This window comes from Anser anser, assembly GCF_964211835.1.
Source record: "Anser anser genome assembly, chromosome: 13".
Classification (NCBI taxonomy): domain Eukaryota; kingdom Metazoa; phylum Chordata; class Aves; order Anseriformes; family Anatidae; genus Anser; species Anser anser.
In genome coordinates, this window is record NC_139734.1 from 18,535,091 (window position 1) to 18,562,207 (window position 27,117).

The 27,117-nt window shown below is 33.9% G+C and overlaps 1 protein-coding gene across 8 annotated transcripts in view; it reads right to left on the reverse strand.

Annotated features, from left to right (window-relative positions):
* Positions 1–1,955: 1,955 nt before the first annotated feature.
* PCDH11X (protocadherin 11 X-linked) overlaps positions 1,956–27,117 on the reverse strand; it is a 490,740-nt gene continuing 465,578 nt past the window's right edge. For 6 of the 8 annotated variants that reach the window (XM_083797771.1, XM_083797785.1, XM_083797779.1 and 3 more), the window contains one exon: positions 7,687–9,916. In XM_083797771.1, coding sequence (XP_083653897.1) covers positions 9,525–9,916 — 392 coding nt within the window. In that variant the 3' untranslated portion in view covers positions 7,687–9,524. Of the gene's footprint in view, positions 3,775–7,686; positions 9,917–27,117 lie in introns of those variants that run through there. The other 2 variants (XM_083797786.1, XM_083797764.1) reach the window with 2 other exon arrangements.

The window sequence follows — 27,117 nt, forward strand, 5'->3', positions numbered from 1 at the left end:
TTGTTTTAGTTTGTTACAGTCACCGGTTATTCAAATAAAAGCACTTAGCAAACAGGTAAACTCATAAAAATAAAAAATCTCTTCCCAGTTCATAAAACTTTTTTTTTTTTCCATGAAGAGACAAGACAATTTATCATTTTTTTTCCCCTGCATTATGGCAATGCTCCTTGCAGCATCTTTTTGCTGTTGATGTTTCTCCTGCACAAAGGGAAACATTATTTAATGTTTTCATTTGGTTCTCTATGGTACAGGTGCACATGCCTAAGCACAGTTGGCTCCCTGTTAGCTTTCCGAAAGACTTGTCACAAAAAAGAAAGTGATGTGCCAATGCAACATTTAGTAAGGGAGTAAAGAAAGGGAAGTGGAAACCCAGCAACTGTTCTTACCTTCTTAAATAGATTCTGTTTTGCACTATAGGAGCACACTTCTCTGCATGGCTGTCTCTTGTGCTAGTTAAGCAAAACTTGTCACAGGAAACAAAAATATTTGCCAACTTGGCTTTAATGCAAAACCTATTCTTTGTTCTTTTGCATACATCAAATGTCAGCCTCTCTATACCCCTCTGACAGGAAGCTGGCATGAAAAACAAAACACTACCAGGTGCATCCTGGCATGCAAACTATTCTGAAGAGCTTAGTAGTCTTGCTTGATGAGAGATGAGGGGTTGGGCTTGTTTTATTTGCTATCCACCAATCACACTAATTTTCATACTTAGAATATAGAATACAACCTTTTATGAAAATACCAGACCTTACATGTATCTGATTTTAGCCATATAAAAAGACATGTAACCATAATCTTGTAGCTTTCCTCCATCATCAGCTGGGTACATGCAGATTCTTAAGTTTTAAATTTGAAGGAATTAGCCCTACAGGTACCTTTTTCCTAATACCCAGATTAGAAATACTTTAGACAATTAACTTAGACAAAACGCCCCCCTAAAATAAAGCACGAGGTATCTACCTTGGATATTGTGTGTAGTTAGAAGCCGACATAAAGAATACACTTTTTTCCGGTATGTAATAGGCAAATGTGTGTATATGTTTGCTTCTATTTAGCCTACTGCCTAGATTTACTTTCATTGTAATTACTGTCATGTACTCACTTTACATCAGGTATTCTGAGTAGAGGAAGCATTAACATTCTTGAATTTTCATTACATTTCATATATCCGAGGAAACATTTATATGCAAATTCACCCAAATTTTACAGCATAAATCTTTAATATTAGTGGGGTTTTTTTGGTCATTTCTGCATATTTTAGTAGCATATTTTGAAGGAATTTCAGACAAGCATTTCAAAAACAGCAATAGGCTTCAATAACTGCCTTTTGTAGACTGAAATGACAGCTTTTGGAGAAGAAAATTTGATATTTTCTTTAATATTCAGTAGTATTACAGTGACAAAATACATTTGCGATTCAATAGGATGAAACCTGATAAAAAGCATTTAAAAATCCAAGTAGACTGATTGTGTGCAATCATTGCAAGAAAGCAAATTCAACTAACAAAAGGGCTTTTTTAACATGCTTCATTGTAAAAAAATTTTATATGGGTATAGCTGTGCAATACATTATTTGCATCCTGTAAGCTGCAAATATGACCCTTTACATTACTTTTCTGCCTTTAAAATACTTGTTTAGGTTTTCAGAGACTTGTTTGCTTTGCCAGTTTCATCAGCATAGTTTTTATCAGCCAGTCAGCTCAGACAGTCTAATCTTTTTAGATGTCAAGGTCTTGTATTACGTTTCCTATGTTACCAGGCAGGCACAGTGCTAAGTGTCTCTGCTGCAATTAAAACAAAGAAACAACTTCTATCTGCCAAGACAGGCAGATTTGACTTTGTGCACACCTACATAATATAATGAATATTTTTAGGTTTTAAATAGTAATCAGTGTGATGCTCAGTGATGACACCTGTCTCATATACATAGATGAACTTCAAAAGCAAATAAAATTAAATTGAAAATGTGTTTGTTTATGTGTAGATAGATTACACATCTTTATTTTCTTGTTGAAATTCAATGTATATAAATATCTGAAGGGAGGGTGTCAAGAGGATGGAACCAGACTCTTTTCAGTTGTGCCCAGCAACAGGACGAGATGCAACGGGCACAAACTGAAGCACAGGAAGTTCCATCTAAATGTGAGAGGGTACTTCTTTACTAAAAGGGTGACAGAGCACTTGAACAGGTTTCCTAGAGAGGTTGTGGAGTCTCCTTCTCCGGAGATATTCAAAACCCACCCGGATGCCATCCTGCGCAATGTGCTCTAGGTGATCCTGCTCAGCAAGGGGGTTGGACTAGATGATCTTCAGACGTCCCTTCCAACCTCAACCACTCTGTGATTCTGTGAAATTCAGTTTTTAGATCTTTATGGTCCATTTTGTTAGAATCATTTGAAAGCACTAGCTCTTGCAAAACAATAGAAAGAGATCCTTTATAATTATTAGAAATTAACCTGTAGTCCTACCTCATAAAAAGGCCTTTTAAATAGGTCTAATCACATTCTAGATATGTCTACATTATCACTACAGATGTCAATTCTATTGGTTTAAAAAAAAAATAAAGAGTGCAAAACTAAAATCTGAAGTGTCTACAAAATCTTTACTATTAAAATTATTTTTTAAGTCTGTCAACAACCCAGTGAATCTTAGCCTATTTTTTAACTGGAGAAGTTGCTCATTTTGCCTACTTGCTTCTCTCTTTATAGTATTTCTCCTGAGGTATTCACCTTCTTTTTTTCCCCCACTCACACTCACTTCACTTTTCAGTCTAATTTTAACTTACCTCAGTTCAATTATTCTCCTGAAAACTATACACCAGTTTATTTTGGTTTCCTACATCTGTAAATTGAAGCTTGCTCTACACAACAAAGAAGCAAAAATACATCCTTTATAGAACAGCTGATTTTCAAAACATTTAGACAATCTTTTGGGCATGGAATCTTTTATTATCTCTGATGACTAAAAAACAACTTCAAGCTAAGTACAGGTTAAAAACAATTTCTCTTAGTTTAATCTAATTATGTTAATCAACTCTTTTACTACATATGTAATAGCTGCAGTAGCAATGAATAACTTCATTTCAGTGCCTTAGAAAATATGTTTTTGATTGCACATCCTACTCGTCTGCTCTAGAACACATCCCAGCTTATAGCTTAAAGCTATGAGCTGAAGGCTAGCACAGTGCTTCCAGGCACCTTATTTATCTGTCTCTTTTGTTCTACATGTACGTACTAACTTTCGTTCTTATAAATACAAAGACAATTCCTAGTCCTATGAAAGAAAAAGCATGTAAGAAAAAACATCAGCAAGGACAGGGGCAAAAGCTATCCAAAAAAGCATGGACCTACAGATTTAAATTCCTGAGAAAAAGATTACTTTGAACTAAATATGAAAGCAGATTACAGACCACAAATGCATTTACTATTAGAGCCTTAGTTTCAAGTATGAAATTAAACCCCACCAAAATACCTCTATATCACTAAAATAATAAAAATAAAAAACGTAAACATATCATCAGTTTCATTGCAGTTATCACACAATAACTTTTTCATGCTGGATCATGAATGTAAGGACCAGGAAAAAAATTACATCTTCAAAAAATATTTGTTAATTGCAAGTAGAGTCCATATGTACCGTCTGAAAGCATGACTTTCACTACCACACAAAGTAGGAGAGTTGTCTTCTGCCCATTGTAGAAACTACCTTCTTGCTCATTTCCTTCTTTTGCTTGATACACAGCTGAGTCCTAAGGTCACACCTGGAAGAAACCTGAAGAAAAGGCAAAGAAAGTGCTAAATGAACATATGGGCAGCACATCTCCAATATTGCCTGCTACCAGTAAACCCACATTCTTCTTTAAATACATCCCTGAGTACATTCTTAAAAGCAATTACCTTACCACAGATAACTAGCAGGAAGTCTTGGAGTCCATCTTAAAGGTAAGAGGTGCTTTCTGAACACTGCCAGCCCTCAGTGCTGCAGCACTTTGCAGGAAATGCTGCACTCTACGGAGCTACACGACAGATGTCTGGGATCCAAATATTTCCAATACAGGCAGAGAAGAGTACCATGCATTCCCTTGTACCCACAGGGAGCAAAGCAAAACAACGACTCTCAGGTAACATTACTTCTGCAATCCCCCTGCAGTTTTTGCACAACACTATCAATGCTAAAATTACGCAGATCTTCAGGTATTGCAAATTTCTGCCTTCCTCTATTATTCTTAAAACTGGCTTATAATAACATTGTAAAATTCCACAGAGTTTCATTGCCTCCTGAGGTTGCCCTTCCAAACCATTACTGAACCCAACTTGAGAATTTATGATCCAAACCAGGAAAACCTCCTATCTCCTAATATTTTCCTTCTCCTCTCCTCTCCTCTCCTCTCCCTGTTCTTTTCTTTTCTGAATTTGGAGGCTCAGTATATTCTTTAGAATAAAAACTAATGTAGTAATGGTTGCCAATGAAAGCACGTACTCATGCATAGTTTTGATGCCAAAATGGCTATTATATTTTCCTGCCTGGAAAGGATCCTATGAAAAAGAAGGCTGTGCTTAACACATACCTGTGTTAAAGAATAAGATACTACTGCCTTGATGTTAGGAGAACTATCAAAAGCGTTACTTTTAAATACGGACTTAACTACTTTAGAAAATGTATGAAACGTTATTTCCTTAGTTCCTTGTTTGGCTGTTGCTTCATTATATGACATCCATAGTGAGAGGATAATCTGTTCAGCTCAACAATTTACTAATATATTAGTACATATAGTACATATAATTTACTACATATTCTCTCAGTTAGAAAAAGCTTTTTTTTTTTTTTTTAAACAAAACAAAACCCATAAGTACTCTCACCTCCAGCATGTAATAATTTTCAGTAAGTAAGAGTACAAGAGGCATAGTAGGAGCTGGGAGCATGGCGTGAAAAAAATGACACAGAAGAGGAAAATACATCTTATAATAAAAAGCTAGAGTGGTGTACAAATTGTGTGTGAATGTTTCCACTGTCTACCAAAAGCACGCTACTCAATTTGATGAAGCAACTGCAAGCTAAGTTAACTTTTCTGCTGGGAATGGGAGGGAAGTGTAGCTGGAAGAGTACTTTTTAAATGCCTGTATTTCAGAAACAAAAAGAAGACAGTGCAAAGGAGGAAACAGTTTTTGTGGATCTAGTTTATTAATAAGCATTGTAAATAACAAGACAACATGCTGTACAGAAACCTGAAATAGAACTACTGCAAATTTACTGGACTTTAAATGCTGCTGGACTATGATATATGATGTCCAACTGCATGATTTGTAAAGCATGGTTAGGGCTGTTTCAGTACATAGACATACACTGGTCACTCTCAGATCCTGTAGTATGCCATAGAGCAGGGAGGTTTTCCAGAAATACAAAACCAAATATTTACAAGAAATCATCAATCTCTTTCTTCTCTAGGGATAATGTTATACACAATTTTCCTACATATACCAAATAAAATCTTTGCCTTCAACTTTACTTTGTGTCTGCACAAACCAATCCCTCCCTTTTTGTTTATCCAATTAAATAATGGTAGTAAACTGCAAACATTTAATCAATAACCTTTCGATAGGAACTGGTATTAAAACTGCAAAAGAAAAACTTGTGCTAGAACTGTTGGAAACAAAATACAATGATTAAGCTTTTCAAATTAAAGCTTTATAAGCTTGAATCAAACAACCTTGCACTAATCAACCATTAGCGACTAGGAATTATTTAGGTCTACTCTCTGGCTCAGCGACACTAGAAGAGCAGTAACAATAGTAACTTGAGGCTGATGTGTTTGCACACTGGATTAGAGCTAGCTCAGAATACAACAGAACAACCTTCCACTTCTTAAAAAACAAACAAACAACAACAACAAAAAACCACACCAACACCCACAAACAAACAAACAAAAAACCCCTGCACACACTGGGCTCATGAGTTATCTGATACAAAGTGGCTGCACTTCTCCACCTCTGTGCCAAGCAAAAAGACCTGTCTGGACTCAGACTCACATAACTAAAGTTATGTCAACCTAACTGTCATGCTAACATTCATAAACCCTCAGGTCCTATTAGCATGGGCTCATTGCCATGATAATTAGCTAAATGACCTGCATCCGGCCAGCTCACAGCCGAGAGAGCAGGTGCTCAGTAGTCTCTGTCTGGCCAAGCAGACGTGCCTAATTATTCTTCCTTTAGAATTAAGTTACACAGCACAGCTTATGAAAACAAAGAACTGATATATTTTACTTCAACCAGTTTGACTTCAGTTCATCTTTTTTTTTTTTTTTTAAATACTTGACTGCTTTACATAATCAAAAGTTACCTTTCTTTCTGCCACCACTACCTATATCTTTGATGCAATAGTTCAAAGTGCAACAAGCATGTATTGAATTTGGAGAAAAAAAAATATCTAGGCAAGACTGTGTGACACATTACTTTGAAGGCAAAGGTTTTCTTTTATTGTTACACTGTATGAAACAAATCTAATCATGTAACTACCATTTTACTGTATATTGTATATAGGACTGTTTTCTCCACAAATTCACACAAGATGAAATAAGTGACTAAAAAAATTACACAAAAATATACAGCCTATGCACTAGATAAATTATTTATATATATGGCAAGATGTGTAAAGAGTCTATAGTAATGTTATTCCTCTGGATACTGACATGCCACTTGTACATTTTTTTCAGAAAAAATGTCACCTCTAATGCATAATTTTATATATGTAATATATAAAAATGAGGGCATAATTTTACTTCCAATAAGTTTACAATTAAGTGTTATTTATCTAGTTGACAGAATTTTACAATACCATAACACAAAATCATGGATATGATATTTAACACTTCCTATAATCAGATTCAACTTTACAATTCTTTTTGTTTAAGCAATTGTTTTTTTTGTTTGGTTGGTTTCTGTTTTTTACTTTTTTTATTTTTGGTGTTTTATTTGGAGAAAGGATGGCAGTTAATTTCTTCCATATCTCAGAAGAAAAAAAAAAATCAAAAAACAAAGGGTTGGGATTTTTGTTTGTTTGTTTGATTGTTTTGTTACCTGGGGGGGGGGGGGGGGGGGGGGGCGGGGGGAAGTATAATTCTAGTATCTTTATCTTTTCCTATTAAACTACTAATGTGGTAGAAATTGATTGTTTTGCCAGGAAATTTCAGTTACAATCTTCATCCAGAAAGGAAATGTTGAAGGCAAAATAAATAAATAAATAAATAAAGTTTTCAAATGCAGTTGCCACTTGGTATGGCAGCCATCTTTAACTAAAACTAAAGTCCTCTGCTTACAACAGGAAGTATTACATGTCAGCTTTATTTTAAATTTGCACAATTAATATGTTTGGTAAAGCTGTGTAAACTACAGATAAGCTTTTATTGTGTATCCCTGAAAAGGACTGATGAATTTTCTCACTGTGATGTCTCCAAAGTAAACAACAAAAGGCTCTGTATATATTAGGTGTGAATTAATTTGTCAAATTTTTAGTTTTCCTGGAACTGGAAATGAGCTGTGTCAACTACTGTGTGTCAGTAGCCAAAGGATTTTTTTTATTTTTTATTTTTTACCCTGGATTTACATGCAACTGGAAAGCAGTGTGCCACATTTTTTCTAAACATTATTGAAAAATACATTAAACAAAATAAAAAAAGAACAGAAGTACCTCATTAGATAATCCGATGTTTATTAATTAAACCCTATCAATAGATCAAGAGTGAAGCTTCTTTTATTTTGCACATAAAATGTAAATGTGATTTGAATAGATTTACAGTTGGGACAACAACATATAAAGCTACTTATACCTGCTGGGCACATAAGAGAAGCTCTTTTAGTGTTCATTGGAAACCTTCAACAACTTGTACTTCTGTAAATTTTACAAGCAGCTAATATTACAGCATTTTTACACTTTTTTTTAAATAAATTACACATAAGTTACAATATGAAGCCTACACAGAAATCTATCCACAAGAAATATTCATACACTGTCATTTTTCCTTCCACAAAACTTCGATTGTCTCACTTAAAGTATCAATAAAACTAAACAAAGTTATGCAGTTTGATAAGGAAAAAAATCTTGGTATCATAAATGATGAAATAGCTAAATGGCTAAAGAGCAACAAAATACTAGAAGGGAAAAAATTTGTTTTGTTTTTACCTAAGAAAGGAATTTCCTTTCCAATCCACTGTAGAATTTACTAGTTTTTTTTTTTTTTCCTGCCACTATTAAGAATATAAATATGTCCAGTTAACAGAACACTGAAAAAATTCTAATCTTTACAGAGAACCATCTTGAGACTTTATCAAATAACATACTCGGGGTGTACTTATAATTATAGTTATCCAGCATTCATTACCTTCTTTCTTTGCTGAGAAATGTCAGCGATTCTCTAATAAACTAAGCTACAATGACAACTACTCCTTTATCTAATAGGTTTGGAGTGAAGTAACTAATATTTTAGCTAATCTTCTACTGAATACTTGTAATAGGTGATATAGCTGTAAAACAAACATATACATAACTATAATATTATTTTAAACATCAGTAGCTTAAAGCCACAATATGACACCAGCCAAAATAACTAGCCCAGTTTCCTACTGTTTTCAGCAGTGCCCATGTAATTTTCAACTAACAGGAACAGTAGCCAAAGCAAGCTCTGCAAGATAAAAAAAAAAAAAAAAAAAAAAAAATTAGACTTATAGCTTGAAAAGCATAGTTATCACACTTTTGCTTCCATTACTGTAGAAAATAAAATCTTAGAAATAAAATAAAAAAAAAAATACTGATCCTTATTGCATTGTCATGTTGTCAATTTCACACGGAAAAGCCTAGTTAAGAGTTTTCTATTTCATCTATTGCATTCTTTCATAGAATAAATACCTGTGTATTCAACCAGTTAAAATTAAAATCAAAAGCAGTTGTCATGTCTTTGAGTATATTTTCCTTCTTAATTACATGAAAGATAAACTTTGTTGAAAACATATACCATCCGTCCTAAGAAGTAGATCTTACAGATTCTATTATGTAAGGTAATCAAATGAGACATTGCCTGCTTGATCTCTATTGCTAAGCAAATGGAAGGTGAAATCTATGAATATGCTATAAATTATAACAACAAAGATAGAAAAAAATTAGTAAGTTATATTACTGTAATATTCCCTAAACTGTACTAAGAAATTGCTTTCAACAGAGAGGAAGAACTGCTAGCAGGTATTTGTGCTATATGACCCATATAAGAAAATCAGTGGGATTTTATGTTTTCTTTTGATAGGTTCTGGGTTGTGGGTTTTCTTCCCCATTTTATATATTTTGCCAAGAACTATGGTCAATTTTAACTAAGTCCTAAGTCCTAAGGATTTAGCTTTTCAAATTCAAATTCAAATTTAGGATTCTATATACATAAATATTCACAAGCCTAACAAGTTTGTATGTGCACTAAGAACAGAGTTAGGCTTAAGTTACACTTAAAGCCTGAAATAGCGGTTTTGTCAGATATGCATTTATAGCTGGTGCTCATGGATAAACGTAGTGCTGCTCCCAGACACTGGTGTCTGGTGGGATACAGCAAAGTTTGCCAGAGGGATGACTTTGACAGGATCTTCACTGGTGCAGTGTCTTTCACAGGTGTTGTAGAACTGGGGCCTGAGCCCACCTTGGACTTTGTCAGTGTCATCCTTTGGAAGGGACCTCCCAAGAGTGTGGCATCTGTCAGGCCTGGCTCCTCGGCCCCAGCCCTGCTGGAAGCCAAATGATGGCAAAGGGGTGTTGGACTGTTGATACTGTGTCAAAGAAGGTGGCATCCAGCAGTTGTCTGAATGGCCTAGGATGAGACACTCCTGTGTGCAGGTTTCAGAGGCTTCAGCCAGGGCTTTCTGGAGATTTACTTCGATAGCTGGGAGGGCAGAAAAAGACGAGAAATTATCAAAAGATCTGAAGACTGACATATGCAGGGAATCAAGGTTAACAAAGCAATTCTAGCTCAATGATAATGGACACAGTGTGGAAAGAAAATACCTGCAGCTGTAAAAATTAAATGAACATTTAGACGTTTGCAAGTTTGAGGCCCACAGTATGATCAGAAAAACTATTAAAATTTCATCAACAGATGATACCATGACTTCAGTCAAGTAACCAAAGCCCTTATACATTCTACTTATGACATTTTTATTTTTTGAAATTGTCCCTTGTGTAAAAACAAACAAAGTAATAAAACTTTATAATAACCTAATACCACTATTCTATATGTTTTCATATAATAACTTGAAGAAAAGTTAAAATTTGATTATTTTTATTTAAATATTCTCTTGAAGCTGGATTTCCTGTTTGGTTTTGCTTTGTTTATGGCAAAAAAAAAAAAAAAAAAAAAGTTAACTTGGACACATAGCCAAAGATGGTGCAGTGGCTTTAAAGATGCACTCAAGAGCTTTAAGAATGAAAGACAGCCTAACAACTGTTTTAAAGAGAATTGATTTCTCTGTGCATTCAATACTGGAAACCTTGAAAAATCAAAGGGTAATAGCCAATGAAGCTGTAACCTCTGTAGTTTACTAGTAATCGAACCAGAATTCTTGAGTAGATGCAAGATTTATGCCCTTGAAAAGAGATTACAGAAATTATAATTTGTTCAAAGGCAAAGTAAGCTACTAAATCTAAAAAACATAATTTGCAATACATAAACAATCTTAATCTGTTTCATTTAAATTATTCTGGGTTTACCGTGTTGTGTAAATTCAAATTAATATAATTTAAATACTACAAATCATTCCTTGAAATATTTTTCATCTTATATACGTTAATTTTATATTTTCTTGCTATGTACATGGTTTAAGTATATCAGAAGAGAGAAAGAGTCTGATTAGATATTGCATTGTCTTGTCTTCACAAACTGCAAGAACATCCTTTTTCTGAAAGATACGTATATATTTTTAGTACTTGTCTTCATGAAAATATTCAGAATTGGATTCACAACCAGTGACTCACAACCAGTGGAGAAGGTATGCTGCTACAAATTACTTATTGAAATAAGAGTTCTGAGTGGGAGCCTTTCATCTTTTGAGATGTGTTTAAACAGATGCTGTATTTCTGTTCTAATAAATACTTTGCATGTTGAATACTTTGCATGTAAAGCTACAAAGCACTAATGCATATTTCCATGTTACATCTAAATACAAATTAATTTAGTTTTTCCTTCAGTCATTGAAATATATAATGCTGCTGACCAAAATACAGGTTACATCTTTTTAAAACCTACCACTGTTAAGTGGACAATTGGTTCTCTGTTGTTTCCTAAATGTTATGTTCTTGATTATTTCTTCTGAAGTAAATTGTACGAGTATGTGCCTGATAATGATTGTTTATAAATATTTTTGTTTTGCCCTGTTTTTGGCATTTCAACATGTCTTCAGTCATCTTGTCTCTGTATTTTAGAATGTAATCCTGACAAAGCCTTGGCACCTTGCTGTTGAAATACTAATCCAGCTTTGATGGGCAGTCAGAGATATAAATATGGAAATAATTCAGTAGAGGAAATAGTTCATGAAAAAAAAAAAAGTTACTGCTGGTAGATTAGTCTAATCTTTCTGTGTCCTACTATCTGCTATTAGAGACATAAATTTGAGTATATACAAGCTCTTTAAGCTCTTTAATTATCCAAGTTTTCTTCTCTTCTGATCAAGGCAACTCACGGAAAACAGGTATGTCCTTGACTGAGTGTTGAGTTAGCACTGATTTATGCAGAAACTGATATTTTCTGCATTTATTAACAAAACCCTGTTGATACCCAATCCCCCCAGGCATTCCTCAAGGCTTTCTAATATCTCTTAAAATTCTGTTACTTAGGTGAAACTGGAAAAATACTATTTTTATTTGGAAATAATAATTATTATGTGTTGCTAGATCTCCACAACAATTAGTTACTATACTTATAATGTAGTACTATCTCAACCTAGAATAAAAAAGTAAACAAAATTAAACCATCAAAACCGGTGTTTGGCAATACTTAACTTGAGCTTTAGACAAGGGAACTGCAGAAATAAAAGGTCGTTTACAAAGCATTCTCTACACCATATTGACATATCAGTAGGACAGTAATTTTGTGCCATGTGTTGCCAGACTACCTGTAGACTTGGAACATGCTAACATGTTAAGAACAACAATGTTGTCAGAATGACATTCTCATTTATCCTCTCAATAATGAGATTTGTACACAAGTTTTAGCAAAAACAAACAAACAGAAAACAAAGAAAGCAAACAAACCTTTAGCACAACCTACCTAACCTTCATGGGCACAATCATATGCTGTGAATACAAGTTATTTTGATTTTTAGGTTTGGGTTCCATTACATAAAAATCCTGCATTGTCAGACTATTGCAAAGAAACTTTTTGTAGCAGTCAATCTTTCAGTATATGTATTTTGTACAGGTAATCTTGACTGTCAGAGTATTTATGTTTTTCATCACTGCTTATGACTAATAATAAGAACTGTATATTTTACCTGTTAATTTTGAAGAGTTAAAACCCTTTACTACTGAGTATCTCTGCAGTGTTGCAAGAGAATAGAAAGTTAAAACATATTTAGCAAATACAAGTACTTTTCTGTATGATGTCTGACATCTTTTTTTTCCAACAGTAACAGCCAAGCTTTGGTTTACAATAAACTGCACTCATTAGAAAGAAAAAAATAAAATAAAATCAATGATATCCTTAACCCATAGACTAACTTCAAAAGGAATCAGATTTCAAGAAAAATGAATAAAACTGGTTTGTTTTTAATTTATATCTTCTGCATATAGGCCATAGCATTAGTGTGGCCCTGAGGTTTTCTTTAGGAGACTGGGTATGCTGTAGGAAAACAAATTAACTGAGAGTGTGACAATAAATATATTGCGAGATGCATAAGGTCTCCAGTATTTGCATTTAAAGGAATCTTAGATAATCTCAACAACTGGTCTGCTGCAGTAAGACGTACTAGCAAGGATAACTCAGACACAAAACAGCTTTGTCTTGGTATGAAGTAAAAATAAATACATAAAGCCAGGAGTATTAAATGTTTTTAGCACAATCTAGGAAAAAAATGACTGTTGGAACATAATTCTTCGTGTTTTCAGTGAACTAGCACAAAATGTAGGAAATTTTCTTCATGAATATTCACCAGGCATTATCTTTTTTGACTGTTCTTCCAGGCCATGAAATGTAGCTTCCTTCAGTCAGTATAATTCATTCTCTATTTTTCTAAGATATCATTCTACTGCTTCATTAGCACTTGAAATCATTCTAAATAGCTGCCTAGCCCTGGCATTGTATCGCCATCCAAGCTATGTTTTACTTATAAAAATTATATTTCTAACAATTCCCTATTTTATCAAAGCAAAGAGCTGTTTATCAGCAATATATCATACCAACGGTGCCACCCTAAGATATAAAGCAGCTGATTTCCAATATTCTGTTACTGACTTAACATGTAAAGAGGTCACTGTAACTAGCATTACGATGTTGTCCACAGCACCCAAGCTGGCTTCCCCTTCACCACTTGCTGCCCCCTTAAAAGGAGGGACTCAGGCTGGGTCAGGAGAGCATCCCAAAAGACCATCTGAAGAGGATTTCAAGCCACACAGTTGTGTCAGTGTGAAGTTCAGTGCTCAAGTGGCATTTATCCAAGCCTGGATAAATTGAGCATGGCATTTTCTAGCTGCTCCTCCTTAAGCTTTCTTCTGCTTTGCATCTTCTTATGCAGGCAAGTGTTTGCAACAGTTACTTCTTGCAAGTCATTGATTAATGTGGGTGATAAGAAAAAAAATTTGAGCCCTTCTCTCATTCAAAAGAGGTAATGTAGGTGATTATTCTAGTCCCATAAGTATTCTGGTAGGAAAGATCTGTGACATCTGCCTCTAACAAACAAGTAAAAGAAGGTTCCTGCTGTCTTTGAATATTTTCAGAAGAAATAATGGTTTTCAGTGTCATGTAACATGTTCTCACATAAGATATGACAGGTTTATAAGTGGAAATAAAACTGTAAATATCCCTCATGTATTACAAATTAACAATATGTTCATTTCAACTTTTACCAGTTTGCCTTGTTTCTTCACTCATTAATAAAACCTTAATTTTATATATTTTTTCATACTACATGGAGGCTCACCAACCATGACATGCAAGTTGTATGAAAGATAATTTTTAATTCATACAATGGAACACACTTATGTACATGTGAATTTACCATTGTCACTTGAACTCCAGATTGTTTTAGGAATTAAGCTGTTTTTTAAATTGTCTGCCTCTGAACTAAGAACATTTTTAAAGAAGGTGTCTGTCAGCTGTTATGAAATGTTTAGATCAGAGCTGTCAAGTATAACTAAAAGCACAATAGTTAAAAGACTTTGTTCATTGTTCCACAGTATTTATCATTTATAGGTCAAACCAGTCTTCAGTAAGAATATTTACTTTTACTTAAAATGTGGAATTTCAACCTTGCCAGGTAGCTATCCTTCAGTCAAAACAATTATAAAAAAAATACTATTTGATTTTTTTTCTGTTTGTTTTGGTTAGAGACTTTCTGTAATTATAAAGCCCACGTACAGTACATATAAATATAAATGAAAATATAAATGTTGATTGTTCTTCTTGCGTATGGGGTATGAAAGCCGAAGAACAACACAATGCAGGTTGCACTTGGTGCTATGTATTTTGTAGACTGAATGCTGCATACTTTGACATTTGTTGCTCAATATTTGTTGCAGGTTTAAGAATATTTCTCATACAGAATTCTCAAAGGAAAACAGGCTGTTAGTCTGACAGTGTTATCAGCATTCTCATAATGTTGAAGCATATACTTAGTGTATACATGGTATACTTTCTTTTCTAACCCTATGCCCCTCCATTCCGCCAAAAAGGAGAGGTACTACTAGGACAACATCAAGAGGACCAGTTCCTTTTTCAGTCTGTCACAAAAGCCATCCTTTGCATCATGGAATCACAGACTTAGGTTGGAAGGGACTTTTAAAGATGTCAGGTCTAATCTCCTGCTCAAAGCAGTGTATCTTGTTCAAACTATAAGAGAACATTTTTTCCAAAAGTCTGGGCCAAACTTTAAAAATGGTACATCTCCCTTTGAAAAAAATTGAGTGCACATTAAAAGAGATATGCATTTCTGAAAGCTGGACAGTCAACACCATGATCTCCTGGACAAACCTTAAAATGTCTCCACCTTTATCCACTTACACGTAATAATGATCAAAAGAGATTTGTAAATGTATTCATTAGCAAAATGCTCAGATTTAATAGAAGTTCAAAAACTGACAGACTGCATGGTATCAGTCCAGGCTTAGGATTTTTATAAACTGTACGAAGAATTCAAAAATAATTTCAAAAAAATTACAAAAACAATTTAAAACACAGGATATAGATAGAGTGCTTGAATTTAACACCATGTAGCTGAAGTCTTAATGAAAAGCCAGTACTGAATATGACACATTTTGGATGCAAACCATCCAGTGTTACATTCAGAGCACTCTTGTTTCATAATAAAGCAAGCAACAATTAGCAAGCAATTAGGCAAATTGCCCATAATTATGCCATTGCTGAGCTATTTTTCATATTTTCACAACACAGCACATATATGAATACATGGCTTGCAGTGCCAATGCTATTCTGTCAGCATCCAGAAGTACCTCTCATTTACTGAAGCATTTCATATTAAACAGCTCCCATCACAATTTCAGTGCTCTCTGCTCAGCAGGAACTCACCAGAGTGATGAAGATGACAACCTTATACTGCACATCTTAGCCAATAGCTCCTAAGGAATGGGTTGTGTTCCCCCTGCATCCCCCTCATTTTTTCCCCCATGTGTATATACTAAATGTGGTACTCAATCTAAGTAGGAATTCAAGCATAATATAGGGAAATTACAGTCCAGAATTACCCTTGTGACAAAAAGCGGCCACGTGGGCAACATCATTTAATGGTCTCTGCTGCGTTAAGAGAACAGAAATAACATTAACAATAAAATAGGGAGGGCAGAACAGTTTGTTAGTATAAACTGGGATACTTTAATAAGGTCAGGAGGAAGAAGCTGAATGTAGAAACCCTGAATCATTGCTGTTATAATATATATATATATATATTGCTTTTATAATATAATCCCTGTGGGAGAAGATTCCTATGAATATTTTATTTCCTCTATGGATCTCAGTAACTTAAAAACCTAAATAAATTACTAAAGTTCTAGCCTTTGAACCCTTTTATTCCAAGAACAAGTAGGACATACCACTTCCCTTAGTCTTCAGCCTCATGTACAGAGCTTGCCTCCACCAGATCCCATGAGAAATCATACTCTGAGGAAGGTTTATCCTCCAGATGTTCTAAATGTGGAATCAACAGGTATGCAGGAAATCACACGTTTTTGTGTGCCACCTTGGCTGGCCATGCTATACTGGGTATCTTGCCATTCCAGTGGCATTTAGTAGTCATTTCTACAGATAATTCATAACAATGGTTCTCTCTTCTTCAAACCTTGCTAAAGAGGTTACTCCCATTTTCATTCTTACTTACACTCAAATATGTATATATACATACATATGTAGATTTAGAGAAGAATACTGTTGCTTACAGTATCCACAATGTGAATACAGTGTAATTATACAAAATAGTTTTTAAAGTTTAAGGTGTGAGAGTGCACGAGAGAGAAAGGCAGCTTAGTGATTTTATTATAAATCACTAAATACCTCTAAAGCCTGAAGATTCATGAAGAGAACTAAGAAACATTGAATTTACATAAACTCATTTGATGTGGAAACAGAAGAAAACACATTTTTTTAAGCTTAGGCTGCGGACACTGCAATCGAAAAAAAAAAATCAATTATCTTTTGTGGCTCTCTGGCTAGAGAACAAAGATCTAGCCTTGGAGATAGGAAAACAGATGAACTTCAAAGAGATAAGGAAAAAGAATTTCTAGGTGGAATAAGGTCAGTAACATTTATTCTTGATATCAGACCTACATCAAAGTATAGAGTACTTTCATACTACTCTACTAATGAATTCTAACACTTGTGACTTTATAAGGAGATGAGGTGAAAAAGTCATTCTCAGCAGAATGCAGGGTGATGAATAGGGGACAAGCAGAAGTTCCTTTTCAGGTATGTCTGAGATACCTCACATACAACAGCTTCAAGTGATAAGTATGGGTTAAAGGACCTACAGGTCTGCTTCAAACTTCAGTATTTACACCCTATATTCACTTGAGTAAGTTTTCTGATGCTTCTCCACACCAAGTGGGCTCTGTTTTCATGAAGTTCAAAAAGCTATTATTTTAAAAAGTATTGACTTTACAGTAAAAATAAATTAAAATAGAATACTAAGTAATTTTGTTAAGTCCTTGAATAACTGTTGGCAATTATTCATGGTTCAGACACTTTAATGAAATACTAATTTTCAAAAGAAAACCATAAAAAAATCCAATACTAAGTAAGCATCTCTTTCCTGTGGTGACCCAAGAGGGTCAAGATACTTTGAAATTGTGCTTTTATCAGATACACACAAACAGAAATTTAAAGTCAAAGGCCAATAAAACAGAAAACAAAAATCCTACAACATTCTAAAAATATTCTGTGGTTTTATGCTGTGACTCTAATTACATTTCAAGAAAAAAAAAAAAGCATTTTTATTTATTAGAATGTAAAACAAAACAACAAAAAAGTTCTTATTCTTAATATGTTGCCCTGAATTTATTTTGTGAATACTTCTAGACACTTTCATGATATTTGAATGCAATGATTTATAGTGAAATCTAAGTAATACTGTTTATAGCACTGACAGATATTACATTTGATTGGATGTTCAACAGCATTATATCTGTTTTCTTGGATTCGATAAGTAAGTAAAGCTGGCTGAAGCTTTTTTGACAAAGCATTTTTCCATCAAAAATGTTTCAAGTTCACCTGTTTTGTGATCCTGTTGATTCAAATGACGTTTTGGGGTATGAAGTATGGAAAAGAGTAGTTTCAATTTTCTCATTTTATTTCCAAGTAGACTTTTAAACGATGAGAATCTTTGCTATTCTAACATTATGCAGAGATGACAGTATTGAAAGGACATGTTCTCATTTTGCCAAAGCTTTTCCTCAGATTTTCCATTTCACAATAAATTTCAAGTTCAGCCTATGTTTCTGAAAAACAACATTGCTTGCAGTTAACTATACTTGCAGCATGGTCTAACACAATCCACAATCATTTCCGCTTCCTAAATTCCCTATGATTCCCTTACCATTACTACAGAAGAACAAGCCTTGTGCTCCACCTAATAATTATGTTTTGCTAGATTTTCAAGTTTTTACAAGTGATTAGGATAACTATTGTATGCTCAAGAAGTCACACTTTAAAATTTCCGTAAACTGACCAGCAGCATGTCAGATCTCTTGTACTTATTAAGCTCATTAGTCATGATGTAAAACCTTGTGGAAAGACAAGAGATAAGTAAGACTGACATTTCATATCTCCACAGGACAAAAGGATTCCCCCCCTGCAGCTCTTGTCCTCCCCAGGAGGACACTCTCCTCCATATGGCTGAAGCCCAGGTGGGTTTGTTTCTTGGAAACCCCTCTGAACTGCAGGCTCCTTGATGGCTAGACAGCATTTTCTAACCATTTTTTTTCACAGCAGTCTTCTGTCATTACCACTTTGTCAATCTGCCACAGACTGCCCTCAGTGGAACCAGGTATCTACTCAGCAAAGACCCCCCTCCAAAATGTGAGATGGTCATGTTTGATTAACAACTTTGTGATTGATGTAAAAATGAAATTTGAAAGGTAATAATTACATTTGTAATTACTTAGTTCTAAATCACTTATGTTTTCTGTTCCCTCTCTTTCTGGGCAGCTGGAGCAATGACTCATTAATAATAATAAAGTCATTTAACCCTGCAGGCACATTACAAGGAGAAAGATGTCATTTGTCACCAACGCAAATAGAACAATCACTGAAGAATACAGAAAGACCACTACTTCATAGTTGTTGCAAATGATAAAAGGGACATTTTGCACTCATTCTTAACATGACATCCCAATCTGCTTTTAATTATCAGCAAACATAAGGGGACAGCATACAACATATGAGGGACTACTAATAATGCATTGTCCTGCAGTGACATTTCCATAATCACTTTAAATCTATCCTATACATATGTACTAGTTAAAGCTTTCTACTCAAGAAATCATACCCCCTAGTACGGAATGAATTATCCTTTGCAGATTTAGCATACAAAACAGCTCTTTCCCAGGTTTTGAGGGTCTGACAACTGACATGAATATTACCATTACTTTAAGTGATAAGCTTTGGCATTCTTTTGCACTTACAGTTGCATACAGCATGACTTATATCTAAGTACATTTGTACGTTTGTATTCTTTAGGCAGGAATCTTTACAGTTTTAATTCTCACTAGCACTAATTTAGCCATAAACTTCTGCAAGTTGCTTAATTTTGCAATACTTTTTAGTACTGTTCTGAACTTCACTACTGAAGGAATTTTGCAAGAAGCAGTCTATATGAGGTGAAACAAATGCCCTTATTTATAGGGAACTCATGTAAGTAAATCAGAATTTACTGGATTTTTAAGAATTACTGATGTAACTGCCTATCTAGTAACCAAATTTCTGATGAAGAGATGAGGCTATTCTTTTAGATGAGGTTATTCTTTTTATAAATGATTTTTTCTGGAGAGAGTGTGTGTGTGTGTGTGTGTGAGAGAGAGAGAGAGAGAGAGAGACTCCTACTATGGTATTAATATGAAAACAAATGAAAGAAGGAAGTTTCATGTACATGAGAGTCACCATAATCTGTGTTCCAATTCTTTCAGGCTAGAACTACAAATTTTTCTTTGCTTTGCTTTATCATCAGCCTTTGCTTTATCATCTAACCATCAGGTGTGTAGAAAGACCAGAGAACAAATTTTAGTGTATGAAGCTAGACTGTTATTGTGTGGGGTAGAAAGGAGGTAAGCAGACCTCCTAAATCTGTTTATATTTTCCCTAGGTACCACAATAGGCTCTATATAAAGACATTCTTTAAGAAAGTTAAATAAGTAGTGTTAAGAAGTAAGGCACATCAGGAAGGAGTAAAATGCACAGAGTAAAATGCATATTTTCACTCAAGATAGTGACAACACAGAAAAGCTTATACATGGAGTGAGATGTTTTGTCAAATTGAAAAATAGAAATAATATGAACACTACAATTTTCACATCAATTTGAGGTAAAATGTTTTGAATTACAGTCATTTTAATCTTGTTTTATAAAGAAAATTACTTCAAATGGGTGATAATTTAAAACAGCATAATCCAAACTTCATTGTGCTCCAGTCAGGCATAGAAGTGAGAGTGGCTCTGAGTGATTTGGAGCAATATCTGCACTGTAGCTCAGACCCTCATTCAGAATAGACATTTAAAAGAAGAAAGGAGATACCTGACTAGAGTTTCCATCATTTCCCCGTGAGTACAAAACCACTTACTGTGTTGTCTGCTACCTTCTAACTGGGGTTTTCAAGGGATTGCTAGCACCTTCCGAAATTTTGGCACGATTCTGATGAGGCACTAATTTCACAGTTATCTTTTTAAGCATTCAGTTGTGACAACTTTCTCCACTGTAGTTTTGCTGTTTGATTGTTAAGTTTCTCATATCACTTCACATAAGTCTTTTCCAACTATTAAGAAGTCTTTGGCATCAAGGATGCTTGCAGGTTAGAAATATGTATTATAAATATTCCCTTTTTCTTTGCTGAGGGAAAAAAAAAAAAACTCTCAGAAAATCCACTGCTGAGTTTTAATTCTCATCTGTTTTCCTTTGAACAACTTCCAACAGTGACTTTCATAATTTCTTTAATATTCTTTTTACTTTTCCAAACCATTTGTCAAATAAAATATAAAAATATATTAATTTGAACTAGGGTGATAGAGGGTAGTATATTTTTCTAAATCAAATGATTTTCTCAGCACTTTGGACAAATGACACATGATGGGGATAATTTAGGCCAGATCAACTTTTGACACAATTCTTTAAAGAGAGGATTTCTCATAGCAAAAAAATAAAAATAAAAAAAAAAAAAAAAACAGCTTTAGGGAACAGTCATGGCTGTGATTATTCTGGAAGATTTTAGGATCAGCAATATCATCCCAGAAAATGGGAGAAAGCAATTGCTGACAGTAATCTTTTCAGCCCATTTCAATCGCTGTTAGGATAACCACAAGCATTAGTTTGACTCTTGAAACAAAGTGTTTTTTTTGTTTGTTTTTGTTCTTATGTTTTTTCTTTGCTTATTTTTAGAAAAAATATTTGAGTTCACCAAGTATAAAAGGGTGGGGATATAAATTTAAGTATCCAAATTTTCAGGAAAGTAAATTCCATTATTTTAGAAATGTTTTAATAAAGGAATATAAAATTGATTATCTCTAAATTGTGTTATTTGCATAAACATAGTTCTTGTATCATCACATGGTATGTGTCTAAATTGAGGATTCTAGAGAGGTATCTGTGCAACTCCTAATTTCAGAGAGTCAGTGTTCAGTTTTGATTCAGACCTATTTGCATAACAAGATGTCCTAACAAAATAAAATTATTTGGATTTTTATACATCGAATAGACCATAATTTTCTTTGAAAAAAAGTGATTTTTACTCCTGTTTTATAAGTCTGACTAGGCTAATAAAAACCTAATATGTGTTATTAAATGAGGTTAAACACTGCCATTCAGATTTGTCAAGGAACTTACTGCTTTTCTTAGTACATGAGATTCAATCAGCCATTTCTCTACTACGTAGGATAGAGGATCCCTTAGAAAGGAATTTAAAAAACGTTCAGTTCTTATAAAGTCACTAAAGCTTAGCATCCAGCACTTTAGAAAGTTTAAGCTTCAAAGTTTATGTTTAGTTTGTTAATCCTGGATGTAGCATGTATACATCAAAGTTAACCAAATAAAATTACATCAGAACAATTCTTGCTAGTGATGGAACTCCCTATACTGCCCTCATCTGTTGTTTATAAAAGCAGATCCACAAAAGCATGTAATTTTTTTTTTCTTTTTTATAAGCTCTACAGAAAAGATATTTTAAGTCTGGGGTATGTGCTGCTCTGGCAGATGTATATATAAAGCTCTCAAAATGTTTGGCACTCATTTCTTTTTATGAGGGTAAAACCTGAATTTCTGGAGTTGACACTACCTAATCTTTAGTGGAATACATTTGACAATCGTCTTTTTTACAGCAAGTATGGTTGGCAGGAGCAGTTCATGCTTAGTCCGTATTCCAAATGGCTGCTTTAAGATCTTTCTGTGGTTTTTAATTAACCATAGGATACAAAAAGACCTAAATGAAAAGCTACCAGTCAATTGCTGGCTAAATGTTCACCAGACTGTTATTGAACCTCTTCAACTATTTATTCCTTAATTCATCTGTAGTCTCCTAGAGATGTCATTAATATGCTCAGAGTTAATTCATTATCATCTATTGCTTCTATTCAAGCTCATGTTAACAGAATAAATTCATCAAAAATGATCAGACTTGAAAAGACAGATTTGGACTCTGACAGGGAATAATTTATCATGGCTGGGAAAAAGCCTCCCACCAACTGGGCTGTTTGAATGCTGGGAGATGAAATTGTAATGACTGCAGATCCTCTGTAGAAAAGGACATTAAAGTCTCAAGGAGAAAACAAATAAATGATAAAGCCAAGGCTCTACTGCCAAAATATGTATGTTCCTGACACTGATTCTTTTTTTTTTTTATTATTTTTTTTTTATTATTTTTACACTCACAGGCCTCTCACCCTATGTGCTGTCTTGAGGCAGAAGTGATTATTAAGGCTCTGCTGTCCGTTTGCATACTGCAGAGCCTAGGAGGTACAGAGGGGCACCACCACACAAGTGCAGGAGCAACAGTGGCTTTCAAAGCTTTACAGAAATGTTACTGATACTCTGAGTGTTGCAAACTGTTAATCAATAGATCCATGAGACAGAAGTCTTCATAGTAATAATGCATAATGTAATGCTAATCTATTTTATTCAAAATTTGTTGTAATTATCACTTAAATAACAGTAATTAACAGATTGAGTAATCTACTATTCTAAGTATGCTATGCTTTCTAGGTATCTACTTATAATCTGAATTCCAGGAACAGATGGAGAAAACAACATTTATAACACATTTTAGGTGTTAAATTGATTTTTCTCTCTCCTTTTTTTTTTTTTTTTCTTTTTTTTTTTTCTCATTATAACTCCATTATATAGAAGAATTGGAAAGCACTGTGATACTGTCATGAATGTGGTACCACTGCAATATGACTTGTGGACATTTATTTTAAAGACTGGAAACATTTGTTTAATCACCACATTACAGGCAATATTCTAGCTGTTACAGTTTCACCCAGTTATTTTATCACCAGGTGGAGCAAAGGAGGAATTTCCCTTCTCCTGTACTAGAACCTGCTGTATACTGGACACACCCATTTCCCTAAGAGATTGTTACTCCATTTATCTATCCCTTTATATACTTTTATTCTAATTCTTTATGTACCAGAGCCATTTTTCTGTTCCTTGTCTTGTCACACTGAGCAATTATGCTACTTCAGGACTCGAGTAATTCAGTTTCCCTGGGGAAGGGAAAAAAACAAACAAAAACCAGCAATGAGTGCTCCAGACCTGCTCAAGAAATAAAAATCTTACTAGGCACTGCCTAGATATTTTACAGATGATCTTAAAGGAGCTTAAATAAATATTTGTAAATATTGGTATGAAAATATCAGTATAAGTATGTAGGTTTATCTGGCTGTTTCAGTCAGAATATACATCCTAGTTTTCTTCCCCCTTCCATTCTTTCATATTCCAAAACCAAATAGAATCATGCTTCCAACTTCACTGCTATCACTATTTTGGCATTCCATTTTAGATTCAAGATATATACTTTATTATATTAATGCCTTCAATCTAAAAAATTCAGTGGGGTGAATACACCAAATGTCTGATCAGTACATAATGCCACAGTGAAGAAACACTATATTATTAAAAAAAAAAAAAAAAGTTAACATTTCCCAGTGAAGTACTGAAAAGTTAGGAAGTGCAAATTCTGCAGTATTAATTCATCTCCCTTGTGTAAATGTGTTTTGATGCAAACTTTAATTAAATTATCATATACTATTTTTCTCATAGGACCCTTGGGCCCAATTCAGAGAGTAGGTAGTTATTCAATATTTCTCCTTATCTACTTTAATCAGCATGTGGCCATACACCTTTTTAATTAATACTTTCAAAGGCTTGTCTTGAATGCAGATTTATTCATTTCATTGCATGCTTTTTATGTCATTTTCACAGCACAACCAAAAGTTTCATGAACATAAATAATATTGCACTTGGATTATTTGCTTTATAGAGGCTATTTGCATGCTGGGAAACTGAGACAAAGAAATTAAGTAAAATCTCCATTATTTCTGGGTGCCCAACTTGAGCTAGCTTATACCAGATTTTTGCACACATTTTCTTTTACACTAAACTTTCAATGCATATCTGTTGGAGTGGTGATCAATGCCATTGGCACCTAAGAAAACCTCAAGGAGAAAACACAGGAATCACAGAATGGTTTGGCTTGGAATGGACCTTTAAAGATCATCTAGTTCCAACCTCCCTGTTTGAACTTCACCAAGTTCAAAATCTGAATTTTGTGAAGCCTTACAAATTCCATTATGTTTTAGTATGGAGAGCAATTCTAGCTTTTTTCCTTGATAAGTTTATTCACATAAAATTGACCATATGTATGACAACTTTGTCTCTATATCCAAGTGGTGAAATCTATATTGCAATACTAGATTTCCTAGAACAAAGTTAGTTTTTCTTTACTTTTTATAGTTTTCTGAAAGCATTCCAAAGAATGACCTATTTTCTATTTCAAGCTCCGCTTGAACTGTTTGTTATATTATACGTTGCTTCTATTTTTCCTCCTACTTGGAATAGACATGTTAATGATTTATCTTCCACTGTCGTTAGTAAATCTAACCAAATATAATATCAGTAAACCAATATACACTTTAAATAATCCTCCTGTGACAAGAGCTCATTATTTTTATAAACCACTAAAAATCCCAGGAGTATATGTGCTTTGATGATTTGATATGGTATAAGATCTTCCATAAGAAAAATCTGAATATATTATTAACTGTAAATTAATAAAATGTAATGATTTCATGAAATTCTACATGATAAAGCAATTTCTAGAAATTCCTCAAGGTGCTTCTCAGAATTTAACTTCAATTCTTTCACAAAGTAGATTGGACTACAGTTAGAACTCTTCCCATGATTTTTGTATGCAAATTAAAAATAAATTTAGCCATATGTAAGTAAAAATACAAACATACATCTGCATATCTCAAAACTACTGTGTTATTAGCTCTACTGATTAGTATTTTATTTTGAAGACTTTTTCATGTATATTTCTGACATGGGTTGTAAACTTTCCTTCCTAACCCCTACAGGCAGACTACAGTTTCTGTGCAGTGAAGTTAAACACTTTTTTCCTCAGGGAACAAGCTAAATACAAAGACAGATAATGAAGTGAGGGAAAGGAGACATATGCAGAAGAAAGTATAAAATATTTGAGTGCTGAAAGTCTGCTCTTCCCCCTTTCTATTTCCAATACAGTCATCATCTGTGGAAAAGTAAGTCTTACAAATCATTATCATAGAGATGGCAAGAAGTTAAGAATTGATTCAGAAGGGCTATGTACAACTACATATAGAGGTCTATTCAGCAGTCCACACAATATGCCAAGATCAATTAGTTACATCCAAGTCAGCTCAGGCATAACTAGCTTTAATCTCCCTTTATAATACTTACTGCTTTAGCTTCTCCATCAAAATGACAGAAACAAAAAATGACAAGAACAAAACCCCACAGAGCACTGCATCAATGTACCTAGCATGAGGCAAAATTTCAACCTCCCCAAAGCAAAGTCTTGATCATTTTATTTCTTCTACTTCATAACAAAGATAGGTGATACATTAGGAAATCTTCATTATATTCTCAATGGTCAAGCTCTTAAGAAACTAATACTAAAATAATACCTTGCTAACTGGTATACCATTACCATAACATCACATTAGATCTATTACATTAGCACGTTATTTCCATGCTAAATGACCAATACCAATTTACTGATCATGCTAAATGGCTAGTAAAATAGATCACCTTACACAACATACTTGATTTCTAGTCAGCCAAGTGTGCTTTTCTTCTCCTATAAGATATTAGACAAAACAACAAGTTATCCTTATATCTGAAGACTTCAAACTACTTTTATACTTTGCTAAAACTGGGTCAGAGTCTCAGATCATGAAACATACTTGAATTCAAGCACCTGTGTACTTGAATATCAGTGACAGTTCATGCTAATCATTTTGTGCAACTTCTGTCATAAAACACGGTGAATAGCTCATAAATCATGTTAGGAAAGAAGAAAAAGGTGAAAAAAATCTCTTCAAATCACTGTTTTGAAGTTTTTTTTTTAATTTATTTGTTTTTAATAAAGACAGCTGAGATTATCTAGAAGTTGCTTTTAGGAATATATATAACCTCATCAAATTTTGAGAAGTAAGAATTGCTGGAGATGCTGGAGACAACATGCAAGAAGAAGGAATAAAAGAATAAAAATAAATCCATGGGAAATGATTGGGATGTTTCCCTTAGCTATAATTTAATATTGTTATAGTATGCAAGTCTATATTGCAGGGGGGAAAATCTTTGGATATTTGGGAGTCTATTTAAAATAAAGACTTTTTGGAGTACTCTTCATAGATCCAACAGTTGATAAAGAATTATTTTAATTTCATTTTTTGTTTCTAAGGAAGACGAAATAGTATTTTAACAAGGGATTGATTACAGAATATATAGCAGGTACAAATAGTTAAGTTGCTGCATAGAGAATGATTTCAGTTCACAACAGATTAAATATTTATCTAATTTATTGCTCATTTCTTTGTCTTTCCTGTCCTTTCCCCAGGTTCCCTCCCTTCCCATATACCCTATGCAGAGGTGAGGCCTTATGTTTAGTCAGTAGCCAATTACAACTTCTC